Below are 14141 nucleotides of genomic sequence, written 5' to 3' on the forward strand. Positions count from 1 at the left end.
GTTGAATACACATATTGAACGTTAATGTGGACAAAAGTCTGCCATCTTGATGCAAAGACAAAGGATGACAAGCAGTTGAAGCTGATCAATATTTAAGACTGACAAAGTACAACCCCGATTCCAAAAAAGTTGGGCCGCTGTGCAAAATGTAAATAAAAACACAAAATGATTTGCAAACGAAGTACGAAGTGTTCCAGAGGCCGTGTAGTAAAATCCTTATTCAGATATGTTTCTGTGTTTAACAAAGTTATAAATGACTCAATTCAGAGTGAGTGAATACATGTCGAAAAGGATACTAATATGATCACATCCTTTATTTATTTATTGTTTCAACGTCCAAAATGTTTTGGAATCGGGGTGAAACAGCTTCGACTGATGAAAGTTGAGTCTATCAATGACGAGCTGAGCCTGACCAGGTGAACCGGCATAAATGCTGTTCACTTAGAGTATGTAACATTTGCAAATTCTCCAGAAAAAAACCCACATCTTTGCACACGTCTCAAATCCATACAGTTAGAGGAAGTTCAGGATTTACATTCAGATTGTGTCAGTGGCAGAAGGACATCCTGGGATGGGTACTACTGACAAACATCTTGTGTGTACCATCCCATATGGAAGCTGTGAGCTTTCTAACTGCTTAGCAGAAATGCTTGAATAGTGATATATATGTTTCAACAGTGATTTTACAGACAGGTATAATATGGCTCAGTGGCACACAGTGCATGCTGGTGCAGGCTGGATTATTTTTCCATACTGGCGATACACGGCTAGTGTCAGTGCCACATCAGTATATTATTGTGTTTGCGTGGACATTTGTGTGCTCCATCACTAAAAAGTGAAAAGGTGGAACATTTAGTGTGAAAAGTCATGTATTTTGGATCACAATGGCACATTATGTGTACCTCATTTTGCTTAGCTCCATTTCTTAAAGTCTCACCTAGTAGTATAATTCTAGCTTATATGTAAAATAAAAATATGATTTCCCTCGACACCCATTAATAAATTCATCAATTCCTGCAGCATTAAATGAGCCAAAAGGCAGTGATGTGAATGCCAAAACTATGACGACTGAATTTATTCTTAAAATGCCTTATTGTGTGGATTCATGTACTTTAAGTTTTCCTTTTGAATCACAATTAGGTCTTAATGTGGCACAAGAAAAGGATGCACTGACCTGACTTTTCTTTCCAGACACTGACCCGATTCCTGATCCGATACTAGTGCTCTCTTTCCTGTTTTAACCACACTGTGTAAAACCCAGTCTGCAACCTGCTGTGACTTAAATGTAACTTACAGCATAAACAGTGAATTTTATAATAACACTCACAAGAAAACTTAAGTGGGGTGGACGTGTCTGACCGATACCCGATCCTCTTATTCAAGTCAGCATCAGCCCTGATACCAATCCAGTGGGTCAGATTGGTGCATCTCAAGCGTGAAATGCTTTGTGTCCCCTATTTTACATTTCAAAACCATGAGTCCTCGCAATCACTCCCTCCTGTAGTGGAAAACACTGTGTCCCAGCTCCACCAGCGCCCCACCCAGCAGCACCCACAGGGGGACACACACCACACTGACCCACATGTCGACCAGCTTCTCCAGCCGGGAGCACAGTGTCAGACAGAAGGCCAGCTTCAGCAGCAGAGCCGTCAGGTACCACAGCCTCCTCTTCAAGCTCTGCTCTCCATCCCTGGGGTCAAAGTCTGGCTTGCAGCGCCCTGCCATCTTCACTATCAGCATGAGGATGAGGATGGTGTCAAAGGTCCAGACAGGGAGGAAGATGAGAAACCAGTTCCAGTGGATCTTGGAGTCCAGCTTGAGGACCAGCATGATGAGGAACATCAGGGCGAAGATCCAGGAGAGGAGCACTCGCTGGGCCAGGGACATCTTCATCTACGGAGGACTGGCTCCGAGCCAGTTTCACCCACAGCGAGAGAGACTAGAGAGGAGCACAGCCAAGGTGACACACACACACACACACACACACACACACTGTGATCTGAAGATAAACCGACACACAACACAGCAGCCTCATTTTCAGATGGATGTAATGAATGATAATAACTCTGGTCGTACATCAAAACTCACTCCACGTACTCTCAGGCTTTTACAAACCTGAATCTCTGTCTGGAATAATTTTGCTGTCACTTCCACTTCAGTACAGACCTGAAGACGCTACTGCATGTCGTTGGCTAGCTGTTGCTAACTTGTCAGACCCAAACAAAAACATTGCTCAAAGAAAGATGTCTTACCAAATTGTCCGATATAATTAACCTCTCGGAAAGACCGACTCTTCGCCGACAAGATAAATGTCGACACTTTTAAACAAACGACGTAGTTTTAACAGCAGAGCCGCTCGATTATAGCGAGGAGTACGGTTACAGTTAGCTTTTTAGCTAGTTCAGCCTGGAGTTCCGCAGCAGTTGCCAGCAGTAACTGCAAAGCTTCCGGTCGGTCTTTACAAAACAAAAGCACGTTTCCGCTTCCCCCCTTTCGAAACAAAAGCGTGAGTTTATCATCTGGTGTATTTTATTTTGATAGATAACTGCAGGGCTGTAGCGACTGTTGAGGACACTGAGGCCTGATCCCAATGCTTTGATTCTGCCTGACAACTGAGCAAACTCCATCTGCAGCCAAGTCAAGAATGAATCTTCATCTACAATATGAAAACTTCTCTATGGTGTCTGGTCAAAATGTCCTCAGGTGAGGTGGGGGATATGATATGATACCTTTGTACTTCTAAAATCCTGATTAAAGGTGCCTTAATGGAATTAACTAAAAGTAAATTCACCTGCAGCTGTAGATCCTCCCTCTTTCTTGACAACCAACCGAATTAATAGTCCATAATTATTCTATTTATAATATAATATATATAAAGTGTTTAACACAAAGGAAGATACCCCATGTTTTTTAATACTATTCAAATTTATTTAATTTTTACTGGGCTAGTATAACAAATTAATACAAAGTACAACTCCGTAGACATCATAGATTGTCAAAAAAAGTAAAGTACAAAACGCTTGAGGTAAAACATCATTTGAAAAAGATTCAGTTAAAAAGCCCTTATTAAAATCTCAATTCATTTAAAGGTAAAAGCTCACTTTACACTATCTAGCTGTCCTAAAAACCAACAATGCACTTTTTATTTACAAGGTAGTGGTGGTGCAAAATACAGTGTGTGGGACGACATTCAGCCAAAATGTTCATGTCTTTGTCAAATGTAAACAATAAACATCGTCATATTCCTCAAACTCCTGCTTTACAGAGCTAAAACAGAAAAGCAAATGCTGTCACACCGATGTTTTCCCCAAGAAGATAATTTTGCATTAGACGTCTATGATCGCCGGCGGCAATAAAAACAGATCAACAATCCACATTTTCATAAGATGTCGTACAAAAGTGATAGCAGAAGACCTCATTACTGTGTTACTGCCAAGAGGGAGACAAAAACAGAAAATATAAACCTGTTGTGAGATCAAAGTACACATATACAAAACAAATCCATGATAAATATGTAAAGTTTCTGACATTTTTCCATGTGATGGTTTTAAATCCATCTCCGCTGTGTGAAAGCCAACTCCAATTTGGTCATTTCTGTGAATTGCAGGGTTACATTCACCTCTATGGGTTAAAGGAATATATTGACGATATTGTATATTTGTGATACTGTCAACAAATCTCATGAAAAGACCAAAACCAACAATGTGTAATCTCTCAATTAAAAACAAAAACAGAAGGATTCCTATAAAGAGCTGAGCGCTGAGCACAAGTCACTTAAACAGAAGTAAACAGTGTTAATGTTGGGGACTATTTTTTGCTGCGGATTAATACACGTGTCGCTCTAATGAGCATTTAAGGCAGCAGGATGGTGTAAAAACTGGAGTGCACATGTTCGTCCAAACCAAGAAACATGTGGCAATAGTTGTTTTTGGACAAAAAACGAGGTCTTTGGCACAGACTTCCCTGTACTTTCGCTCAGGGCCAGATTAAACAGACAGATTACTCTCAGCAGACTGTATTTTTTCAGGCCCCCCTTTATGCACATTTTGATATTTGGTAAACAAACAAAATTTCTTTAATGCCACATTATTAGTATTATACTCATCATTTAATTTGGTATATATTTTAGCTAATCTATATACATTTCAGTTTTCTGTGTCTAACAGTCTTTAGGAAAAGTAAAGCCAACGTTGTGTATGTTTAAAACTGAATAAATAAATATATAAAAACAACCCACTACATTTATATGATAACTTTAGGTACCAGTTACTTTGCAGATTGCATGCTGCATCAGAGCCAAAGTGGTTCATTTTTAAATGAATGAACTGAGTGAAAATAAATTAGTTATTCTGATTATCAGAGAAATGCTGATTATTGGATCCGATAATCGGTCGATCCAATGAAAACAATTTACTTGTACTTTTGAGACTTTGGTATATTTAATATCAGATACTTTTACTCAAGTACTATTTATATGGGTAACTTTTATTTTTGCCAAAGTTATATTTTAACACGATATTTTTAAGTTTTTACGTCTTTTGGGTACTTTTTATAACATTGCTTGTCAGTAGGATGAATTCATTGCTGATTTTGGTCTCTGGTTTTCATGGTATTTGTTGTCAATAAAAAATACAGAATATCACCAGACTTTTGCCTTAGGGACACTTGGATAAAATCCCAAACACAGTGTCTTAAAGTTAAAAACCTGGTTAAACACGTGAGCCTGTTAATAACAGCCCCTCTGGGATTTGCTTTATATTTTGTTGGATAAAGCTGCGAGGTTGTCACTCACCAGTGAAAAGCATCTGTCATGGAAACTCATCGTATTACAGTTAGAAATAAGATAGTACCCATTCAATGAAATTTTTAAGCGTCCTCACAGATTATTACCGTACACGCTGAGGGGGGAGCGGGGGGGGCTGCGTTCCTAAAGGCAACCGCAGCTACACAGTGCTCTGCCTGCTATCGCGACCGTACCCCATCGCCTCTGAGGAGTGAGGTGGGAAATCAATAAATATCCCATCTGAGTCCGAGTCTGCAGACTCTAGCACTTGTCCAATTATGGTTTCAGGGCTGGATGATTCGCTGGGAGGCGTGGAGGATGCACCTTTACTGAGATCAGTCATTGTTGTGGTGGCCTCGGTGCCGTGGAGAGCACCTGAGGAACGAAGGATGGAGGGAGTTGAAAGAGGCAAGACCATGGAGCTGGCCCCTGCTTGTACAATACCTGTGAGTGACAGGGCACAGGATTATTACGGATTATTATGGATTATTACATCATGAATTTTTGTTTCTTCATGAGACATCTTAATCTGTGTCATACCGTTAAACTGAGAGCCCACACACAGCCTGTTGGAGGAGGGGCCAGACAACTCAGGTCCTGAGGCCAAGTCCGCGTAGGCCAGTCCTTGTTCCTCCAGGCATGATATAATCTCACAGGCCGAGTGGCGCCGAATTCCTCCACTGCCAACAGAGCTGGCATCTGGGTCATACTCAGCCACCGGGGTCAGCAGCAGAGGGATATTGTAGCTTTTCGATCGCACTACAGGGTTTTTAGACAGCTGATCCGCAGACTTGGGCCACGATAAACATTTCTCTGAAGGACAAGAGGGAAAAGGTGTTGATTCATTTAGGTTCCTCATCAGACACGTGATGTTATTACTGTTCTTTTAGATTTACGCCCACGCTGTCTCACCCAGAACACAGCACTGGTCCTCAGCACCATCTCCAGAGCAAAGCCCATGGGTGCCCAGGTAGGGCAAGACCACCTTCTGAACCAGAGACTCCAGCTTCAGGTAGTCCTCGTTCACACCGCGCGACTCGTGAACCCCCTAAACACAGACAAAATGTTAATATAAGGCTCCAGTAGATTGTTTCTGTTGGTCTGAACTAAAGCGTGAGAAAATATTAAACGACAATTCTGTCATCTAAAGAAGTCATCTCTAAAAGTATCGATGTTTTCTTCTCGCAGTTTCTCAAATGTGAGAATGTGGTGCAGTCCTCTGTCCTCAGGATAGACACTAAGCATTGCAGTGCCATTACACAATATTAGGAATAAATATAAACAATAATAAATGATCACTGTGGTCTCAGAATCAGACACACAATCAGGAACTTGTGTATAAGACATCTGTGATGAATTGACTACATATTATATATACCGCTGATAATGAAATGAAATTCACTTGATTCAATCACAAGTTAACCTCGTTTGTAAAAGTTCCTACAGACAGGTTTTATTTAATTCATTTAATGATGCACTTTGATTTACGACAAATCAATAATTTGGTTAGAATTTTTTTTTTCTTGCTACTTTTTCAAATGTTTTTATGCCTCTTAGTCTCATGTTTATGTCTAGATACAAGACCAGAGGTGGACTAAGGATGAAAAACTGCAGGTAATTATCATTTGTGATGACGTTTCCTTCTGTGCAGAGCTCAAAATCATGATTACTGAAATTTTGCCTCGTCAGGAGCAGAAGGAATATAATTTTAACGCACTTTTCAGACCCAGAAGCTCCGTCATTATAACACAGTCAGTCTCGGTGCCTGCGGGCCTACCTGTAGAATAAGCAGCATCTGTGTGACGGAGGGGGGCACACGGGCACGAGGTCGAGACAGGGCGTCCTCTAACTTGACGCTCAGGACTATGGTGTTCCTGAAGTGAAGCAGAGCTAGCTGTCGGACAGAAGGCTCCTTACCCTGCACGCAGAAAACAGCAGGACTGAGCAACAACGACCATCATCCAGTAAAGGTTAGAAAAGCACAGCTGACTCTTGAGATGGTTGTGTACCTGAACCGGGTGGAAGATGGCCTGCAGCATCGACAGAACATCGCAGAAGAAGAAGTCCCAGGTCTCTGCTAGAGAGTCGAGTAGCTTCTGACCTGCAGCCATCACACAGTCAACAAATACAGGTGAGTACAGCTTAATTCACTGACACAGACCACCGCAAAATAGATCAAGAGCATCTATCCAATGAGTCTCACCTTCGTAGAACCTTATTTTGTCTCGGAGGATGACCATGCCTTTTGTTAGCAGCTGGTTCTGTGAAAAACAGTGAAAGACACCATTAAATAAAGACGTCAACTACTGTAAAAAGACTTCTGTTGCAGAATATATGAATACGTCTCATATATTAGCGGCTTTCATGTATATGAATGATGTCTATTACCTGAAGATATTCTGTGAAGAAGGACCCCAGCTCAGTCTTCAAAAGATGCCTGAGGAAATAATCATAAACACAGACAGTATCCAGCCATTATTAACTACTTTTTTTCATTTCTGACAATAAAAAACATAAGAAATAAGAAACAGAACCGAAAGGATGTAAAATAAAATCTACCAGGCTCTCTGTTATCCTGCATTATAATCGAGAGTTTCCTGTGTCGCTGAAGAAATGTGTGCAAACATGGAAACATGTTTACTGGGCTGTAATGGAGGCTGATGTGATAGAAGTGATGGGTCTGGTTTAGAAAGATAATGAGGTATCTGGCACGACCACATGACTCCCCAGGCCAACGTACAGCGAAGTATGAACACAAACAAACTCATTGACAGCAAAACGTTCATTTGGCAAACATAGTACAGACAGTAATCATACTAATTATAGCACCGCAGGCTAACATAAGGGTGTTTTTCTATGATGTGTGAGTGAGTGCAGCTGTTTCTTACCGGACGCCTTCATTGAGGACGTAGAGTTCGTTATCGGCCAAACCTTTCTTCTGGAAGACTGCTATGACAGCGTTGTGGATGCTGTAAGAGAACGTAAACTGCTCTACGTTATTGTTCAAAATGCATTTTAACCCATTATCGATTGTATGCGCTGTACCTGTTCCAGGTGGCGTTGGCCCCTGCCCTCTTCTGCTTCTCCCCTCTGTCCTCTGGTGAACCTTTCTCGCTCTTCCCCAGCTCGCTGAGGCTGGGGGAGCTCATCAACTTCAGCCGGTGCAGAGTCCTCATGAGGGAAGAGAAACAGAGTATGCACTAAGTAGTGGACGGGAGAGGAAAGAGGGTCAGGCTATGAGCTGACATGCAGAGGAAACACGGGAGAAACACGAGCAGATAGCTGGAGGCGAGAAGGGGAACATAAGCAGCGTGAGTCCGAGAGAGATAGAGCGGGGAAGAATACAGTGACAATACAAAGAGAGGCCGGTGACAGAGGAGGAGAGAAGTAGGACAGAGTGATGCGTGGTGAGAGCGGGGCAGCACGCTAAGAGCAGGATGGGTGGAGCCGAGCCCGAGAGGTGGGACACCGCACTGCTCCAGGTCTCAGATGAGGAGAAAACAATAGCACATGCACTGATGGGGGCACACTCTTCCTCCCCGCTCTGCCTCTCTTCCAGCACAATACAACCATTGATGCAAACAAATATTTATGCAGAGCACAGATGCCAGAGGAACTGCAGGGCAAGCAGACTGAAGCGGCGTTGTGCTTGTCACTGTACGGCGAGGAGGCGGAGGAGGAGGAAGTCGTCCCTGCTTATTGACAACAACAACGTGGGATAGGAAGCAGTGACACAATGTGAGACAATAAAGAAGGTTTTCCTGCGTGACGATTTTTCAGGACAGCCGGTGCAGGAAGACAAAACGTAGAACGCAGAGTCTGACGGATACAGGACCTGAGCGTTTAAAAATCCTGTTTCCTCTCTATTATGTCTCCTTTTACACACAGTATGTTACTTCTGCCACTAGGGGTCCCTCAGTAAAAAATTATTATGTCATTATTATGACAATAGATGTAGTTTGATGGCACAAGGAAGTAGCCTGGGATCATGGGAGTTGCTGTCTTTATTGTGAAATAACCCTCACTTCTGATGAAAGTCTGTCTACATGACTCAGGTAGGAATGTTAACGGACGAGGTCATGTTTTAAAACTTTGTCCACGTAACGCTTAGTCACGTTCCCAGGAGTTTTAGCGACCAAACAAAATGCGTCATTATGTTGAAAATTAGGGTTTCACTGGGTTTGAACACTGTTGGAAACATGTAGGATAATCTAAGTACACAACTCAACAAAATATATAACAAAGGTCTCGTCCTTTTTTTGTTCAGGTTGGATCTAGACTCTTTTCTCTGCCATGTCTAACTCTTATATATTGTATATCAGCTTAACTATTTTCACAATGAATTTTATATTCAAACCCAGGACGACATGTTTTTATGACTGCGGCGTAACAACAAATGGAAACATCTGGATGACTTGTGCATCTTTATGGACAAATTTTGTTCGCCATTAGAATAAAAAAAAAAAATCTGAACCGAAAAATGTATTTGACCTTTATTTAACCAGGTCAAGTCATTAAGAACAAATTATTATTAAAATGACAGCCTGGCAAAAATATTTTAAACTAATTTCAATTAATTTTCCTTTTTGAAAATATTAAAATCAACAGATTGTTCAGGGATTATTAAAAAGAACTGTGTGACATTTGGGGAAATCCTCTTATTAACTCTCTTTGGAAAGGTTAGACGACCCTAACCCGAACCTGAACACGTTTCTTTTACACTTTGCATGGATAGAAAGAAACTAGATATAACTAATAGATGTTAATTAGTGAGTTTTGAAAGTGCTAGAAGGCAGATTTTGTTACATTTGGACAGCCAGGCTAACCGTTTCCCTCTTTTTCTAGTATTTACGTTAAGCTAAGCTAGGCTAACTGGCTGCTAGCAACTCTTATCAAGACAGCGAGTAAGAATATTTCATAAAATGTGAAACTTTTTTTTTCTTCAAAACATCTGCTTGCAATATGTCAGCCAATAGTTATTTACAGATAGCATGAAGAAAATGTTTTATGAGGATCTTTTAAATTAGTTTCTTAATGTTTTAAAATATGTTTTAATTTTGTCAAACACAAACATGCACTGTACATTTTGCAGTTAAAATATATATATATACATATATATATATATGATATATATGATTCGTTTAAATCCTAGGGATTTGATTTTTTAAGGACCATCGCAATTTTAAATTCACATTTGCGTTCATTAAAAGAGAGAAAATATCCTGATTAAACTGAGAAGAATAAGACTTATTTTATTTTGAAGAATCAGAAATGATGAGCCCACGCAGTCCACAAACTCGCTGCTGACAGCACGGCGGTAAACACCAGACCCCCCTCCACACCCACGCACACACAGACAGAAAACAAGTGTACAAACTGAGATGTACACACATAAGGAGGCAACCGAGCACCCCACCAGCAGATTATTATCATCAGGTACACATGTGTTTACCTCAGCTCAGCCAATCCTCTGGAGGGAGAGATGGAGGGATTTTTATGAATGCTAATTAATATTTCATGTACTTTCCAGGATGCTGTATGCTGTGAAATGTTAATCCCAGGAGCTGAGCCTCACCTTCTGATTGGATGCTCGCTGCTGCTGTCCAAGTCTGGGCTCGGGGGAGGGGCGGAGAAGGTGCTGAAGTTGAGTGACAGGGGTCGGGAGGTGGTCCGGGAGGAGGGCCGGGAGCCATGCCTCCGCCGGAGTCCATCAAGCATCTGAGCATGAGAGGGGAGATGATGGAGGAGTGGTGGTTAGGGTTTGACTGAAGGGAGTGCCGGGCAATATACAGATATTATTTTGTTATTGTAATATAAGAAATATATGATTTTAGTTTTTGGATGAAGTCATATTGTGTTTTCCTGGTTTTAAAAGCTGCACAACAATAAATGTATGTAGTTAAGACTGTATGACTTGTTATAATATTTGCCTTTACCCGATTCAATCATTATATCCACATTACTGATGTTTATTTATCAAAAAGCTCATTGTGTTAAAGGTGCACTATGTGGTTTTGGGGAAGAAATTTTAATCAGAAGAGAAAGATCTTCATTGACCGTTTTTTATTTATGCCTAAATAAACTAAATAAACAAACTCTCTTTGTTTTCTTAACTCGACAAACTGACCTTAAAGGACAACACAATTTCATACTGTTTTACTTTGTTTATATGTGGCGGACCCTGCCACCTTTCTAGCTTCAAACAGTGTTCAGGGACCTTATTTTCCTCTGAGAACAGCTCGATTATTCAGTTGTGGGAAAAAAATAATATCAAGGCAATGAGGGAGCAGCAAAGTAACCGCTAACTGTAGCCGCCCTGAGCTGGTTAGCTCAGTTAGCTAGCGGTTCAGACGGGGAGCTCGGGGACGAGAGTGTTTACATCGCTAGCACAGAAGCTTTGGACCAGGGCGAGCCGAGGCTAGCTTGTTAGCATGCTGCTTTCATTAGATCTCTCTACAACACAATACATACACATCAAAATGCCAAAACTGCTCTTTATTTACATTCTGTTGATCATTTTTGAACATTTTCAACTAATATTCTTGCATATTGCCCCATGGTATGAAAATATTATCATGTATAATGTTTTTTAATATTTTGTGGTCCCCCTGCAATATTTTCACAATACCAATACCGAGGTATTTCAAAGATATTGTGATCTTTGATTTCGTCTATACCACTTATGGTACATGTTACACTTCATAATTGTATCATGTAATCAGAAACTCTGTGTTAGTGTGTATATTTTGTAGCCTATTTATCTAAAAATATAAAGCATATAATTTGATTAAACTACTTGATTGAAGTAGGTTTAAAAATCTGACTTTGATCTCCAGAAAACATTAAAAAATAATGAATTAGTGTCAGTTAAATTAAGCATTTATGACGTGCTTTCCAGAAAATGTAAAAATATCGAGATATATTTGTGTATATAGGATAAAAATACACCGATACATCAACTGGCAGATATTATTGGATCACATATATATGGAGGTGTTGGCATATTGTCTGAGATTATAATGGAGAAAAGGATGAATGAGATCATTATAACGATCGTCGGTGATGTTTACTGTTTCAGTTCCCTGATGTCGTTATAGACAATAAAGTTTGTTGTTAACCTGTGAAATATCTTGACTCCATTACATATCTTTGTCATAGGGATCATAAATATAATCAGTATTGGCACCGGGCCTATCAGGTCTTGGTTGGACTGTATTTATTGAAGCCACATCGCCCAGCCCTAATCAAAGGCAAATAAAGCACACAGGAGGGATCACGAGTGGATCAAGCAGCTGTGTGAGGCATCAGAGAAAAATGTCTGAGGCCCTCGTGATCCTCCACCTACTCTGAGACGATGAATGAAAAGAAGAAACACTGAAACACTTAAAAAACATTCAGACAAGACGAATTAAAGTCAAAACTTACAGTCTCTGGGCTACAGGAGGAAATCAAGCCACACATCTGTGACCTCCTTAAAGGAGTGATAGTGTGAAGCCAGCCGTGTGCTTTCTGTTTCCTTAATCTTTCTCTTATTTCAACACTGGCTGTTTTGCAACACGACCCAACCTTACAACGGTTACACACACGTTACATCACAGAAGAAAAGGGGAAACTGCATGTGTGAGCATGTACAGTGTGGAGTGGTTCCTGTAAAAGAGGGAGCCATGATGATCCTCTCTCTCCTGGGTGAGTGTGACATTACAGTATGATGGTGTATTTGGGTGTCTCCCCATAGAAACACACTGTACACAGTGAAGCACCATCCCCTGGTCAGAGGGGGGAACAGCAGTCTGGGCTGTCACTCCTCAGACAAAGACACAACACAAGCCCCCTTCACTGCCACCCTGCATGCGAGTGATAAAATGGGTGACTGGTGCGTCTTCAGAGGGGGGGTCGGCCTGCAGCTTCCTGGGGAGGATCATCACACCTCAGCCAGAGGAGCGCAGGCAGAGCACACTTTGTCTACCCGACGTGCCATGCCACGCCAGTCTGGGCATTTCTGCTTTTGTTCACCCCTCCTCCTCCTCCTCTTCCTCCTCCGCCTCCTCCTCCTCCTCGTCTTTTAGGGGCGACTACAGTCAGATCGATGCTTACTTTTAATTCCTATTATGCTTTTCCTGGGCCTGCTCACACCCAGACCTGCAGCCTTTGTCTTGTTTACTCGACACAGGAGAGGCAAATCAATCGGCCAGACGTGCAATCAACAGTCCATCCTACAGGGAGGAATGTACAGCCAGTCGTGCGTACGTGGAGGTTTTTCTATTTTTTTCTACCTGTGTGGACGCGAGAAAGGACTCACTACAGCTGTAAACAGCCCGCCCGTGTCATGAGCTACGCGCCAGGCGCACCATAAAGTCCACCTATGGATACAAACTGGATCATAATGGCCACAAAGTTGCCGTGTGTCATGCGCCTCTGCCCGCCCACCGTAAAGCCTGTACTCCCCGTACCTTCTCCTGTCGTGTTGCTCCTGGTGGGATGAAACGATCATGTAGTACCGATGTGGAAAGGAAGTGTGTCGACCGCTCCGGGGCTCGTCAGCGGCCGGCTGCTCTACTGCTGCCCCGCCGCTCTGCGCACCCACACGGGCATCAGGGTGCAGGGCAGGAGGAAGGGGTCCGACCTGCGGTGCGGTGGAAGGGGGGACTCATTCATGAAGCATGCAGCGCCGCTCGCTCTCGCTCTCGCTCTCTCGGGCGCGCCCCCGCTTTGTTTTGACGAGATGCAAAGCGAACCTGGGTGGCGGGCGCGAGCGGCTCGTGCACGCGCGGTGTGGTTTATAGCTTGTATGCAAAAAAAAAAAAAAAAAAAAGGAGGGGAAGCACTGCTGCTGGGATGAAAGAGGAAAAACACCAGAGCATGAGATGTCTCACTTTCACACAGCAGCCACATTGTTAGAGACACAAACACAGACACAACAATAATGTACATTACTCATTATAAGTCACTCAGGGGGATTTTAGGGTTTCACTTTCACAAATCTGAATTTTTATGTTGTGTTTTGTCCCTGCACATGCAATATCCAAATATCCCTAAGCCATTTTTTGTTTGAAATATTCCATTTATTGATTTTTCAGGTATAGAAAAAGAGATTAAATAACAGAGATGTTAACCCTTTCTTACCACCCACCTCCCCAAGACAGGGTAGGAAAAAAATGAACAAACAAAAAAAAAAAAAATGTCTGTACTCTACAACAAAGGCTGTCCACAAATAACATCACATTATGTTTGGAAAATATATCATATATAATATATAATCAGAGGAGGGCTGCCTAACTCATTCCTAGTGATGTATATGTAACATACACAACACACAGCCCTGCACAAATAGATAAAGAGATTTAATGTATTTTGCACT

General features: G+C 41.8%; 2 protein-coding genes across 4 annotated transcripts; both read right to left on the reverse strand.

Annotated features, from left to right (window-relative positions):
* Positions 1-277: 277 nt before the first annotated feature.
* Positions 278-2442, reverse strand: tmem60 (transmembrane protein 60). Of its 2 annotated transcripts, none has more exons than XM_084363683.1 (2): positions 2253-2442; positions 278-1939 (listed from the first exon to the last, which is right to left on the reverse strand). In XM_084363683.1, the coding sequence occupies exon 2, from the start codon at positions 1891-1893 to the stop codon at positions 1489-1491; it is 405 nt and encodes a 134-aa protein (XP_084219809.1). In that variant the 5' UTR covers positions 1894-1939; positions 2253-2442; the 3' UTR covers positions 278-1488. The 2 variants fall into 2 exon arrangements, with proteins under 2 accessions (XP_084219809.1, XP_084219810.1); XM_084363684.1 differs by lacking the exon at positions 2253-2442 and adding an exon at positions 2098-2244.
* Positions 2443-3392: 950 nt separating this feature from the next.
* Positions 3393-13498, reverse strand: prr5a (proline rich 5a (renal)). Of its 2 annotated transcripts, XM_084363236.1 has the most exons (12): positions 13234-13498; positions 10359-10501; positions 10236-10253; positions 7829-7954; positions 7672-7752; positions 7172-7220; positions 6987-7044; positions 6793-6884; positions 6561-6701; positions 5696-5831; positions 5324-5596; positions 3393-5227 (listed from the first exon to the last, which is right to left on the reverse strand). In XM_084363236.1, exons 2-12 carry the CDS (start codon positions 10499-10501, stop codon positions 4944-4946), a joined length of 1401 nt encoding a protein of 466 aa, XP_084219362.1. In that variant the 5' UTR covers positions 13234-13498; the 3' UTR covers positions 3393-4943. The 2 variants fall into 2 exon arrangements, with proteins under 2 accessions (XP_084219362.1, XP_084219363.1); XM_084363237.1 differs by lacking the exon at positions 10236-10253.
* Between the last annotated feature and the right edge of the window lie 643 nt (positions 13499-14141).

This window comes from Pagrus pagrus (genome assembly GCF_965226575.1).
Source record: "Pagrus pagrus genome assembly, chromosome: 10".
Classification (NCBI taxonomy): Eukaryota; Metazoa; Chordata; class Actinopteri; order Spariformes; family Sparidae; genus Pagrus; species Pagrus pagrus.

Coding starts and splice junctions, on each gene's coding strand:
- tmem60 (XM_084363683.1), bottom strand. CDS start 1,893: ATGAAGATGTCCCTGGCCCAGCGAGTGCTCCTCTCCTGGATCTTCGCC.
- prr5a (XM_084363236.1), bottom strand. CDS start 10,501: ATGCTTGATGGACTCCGGCGGAGGCATGGCTCCCGGCCCTCCTCCCGG. Junction 7,045..7,171: donor TCTTCACAGAATATCTTCAG/GTAATAGACATC, acceptor TGTTTTTCACAG/AACCAGCTGCTAACAAAAGG. Junction 5,597..5,695: donor GGACCAGTGCTGTGTTCTGG/GTGAGACAGCGT, acceptor CTTGTCCTTCAG/AGAAATGTTTATCGTGGCCC.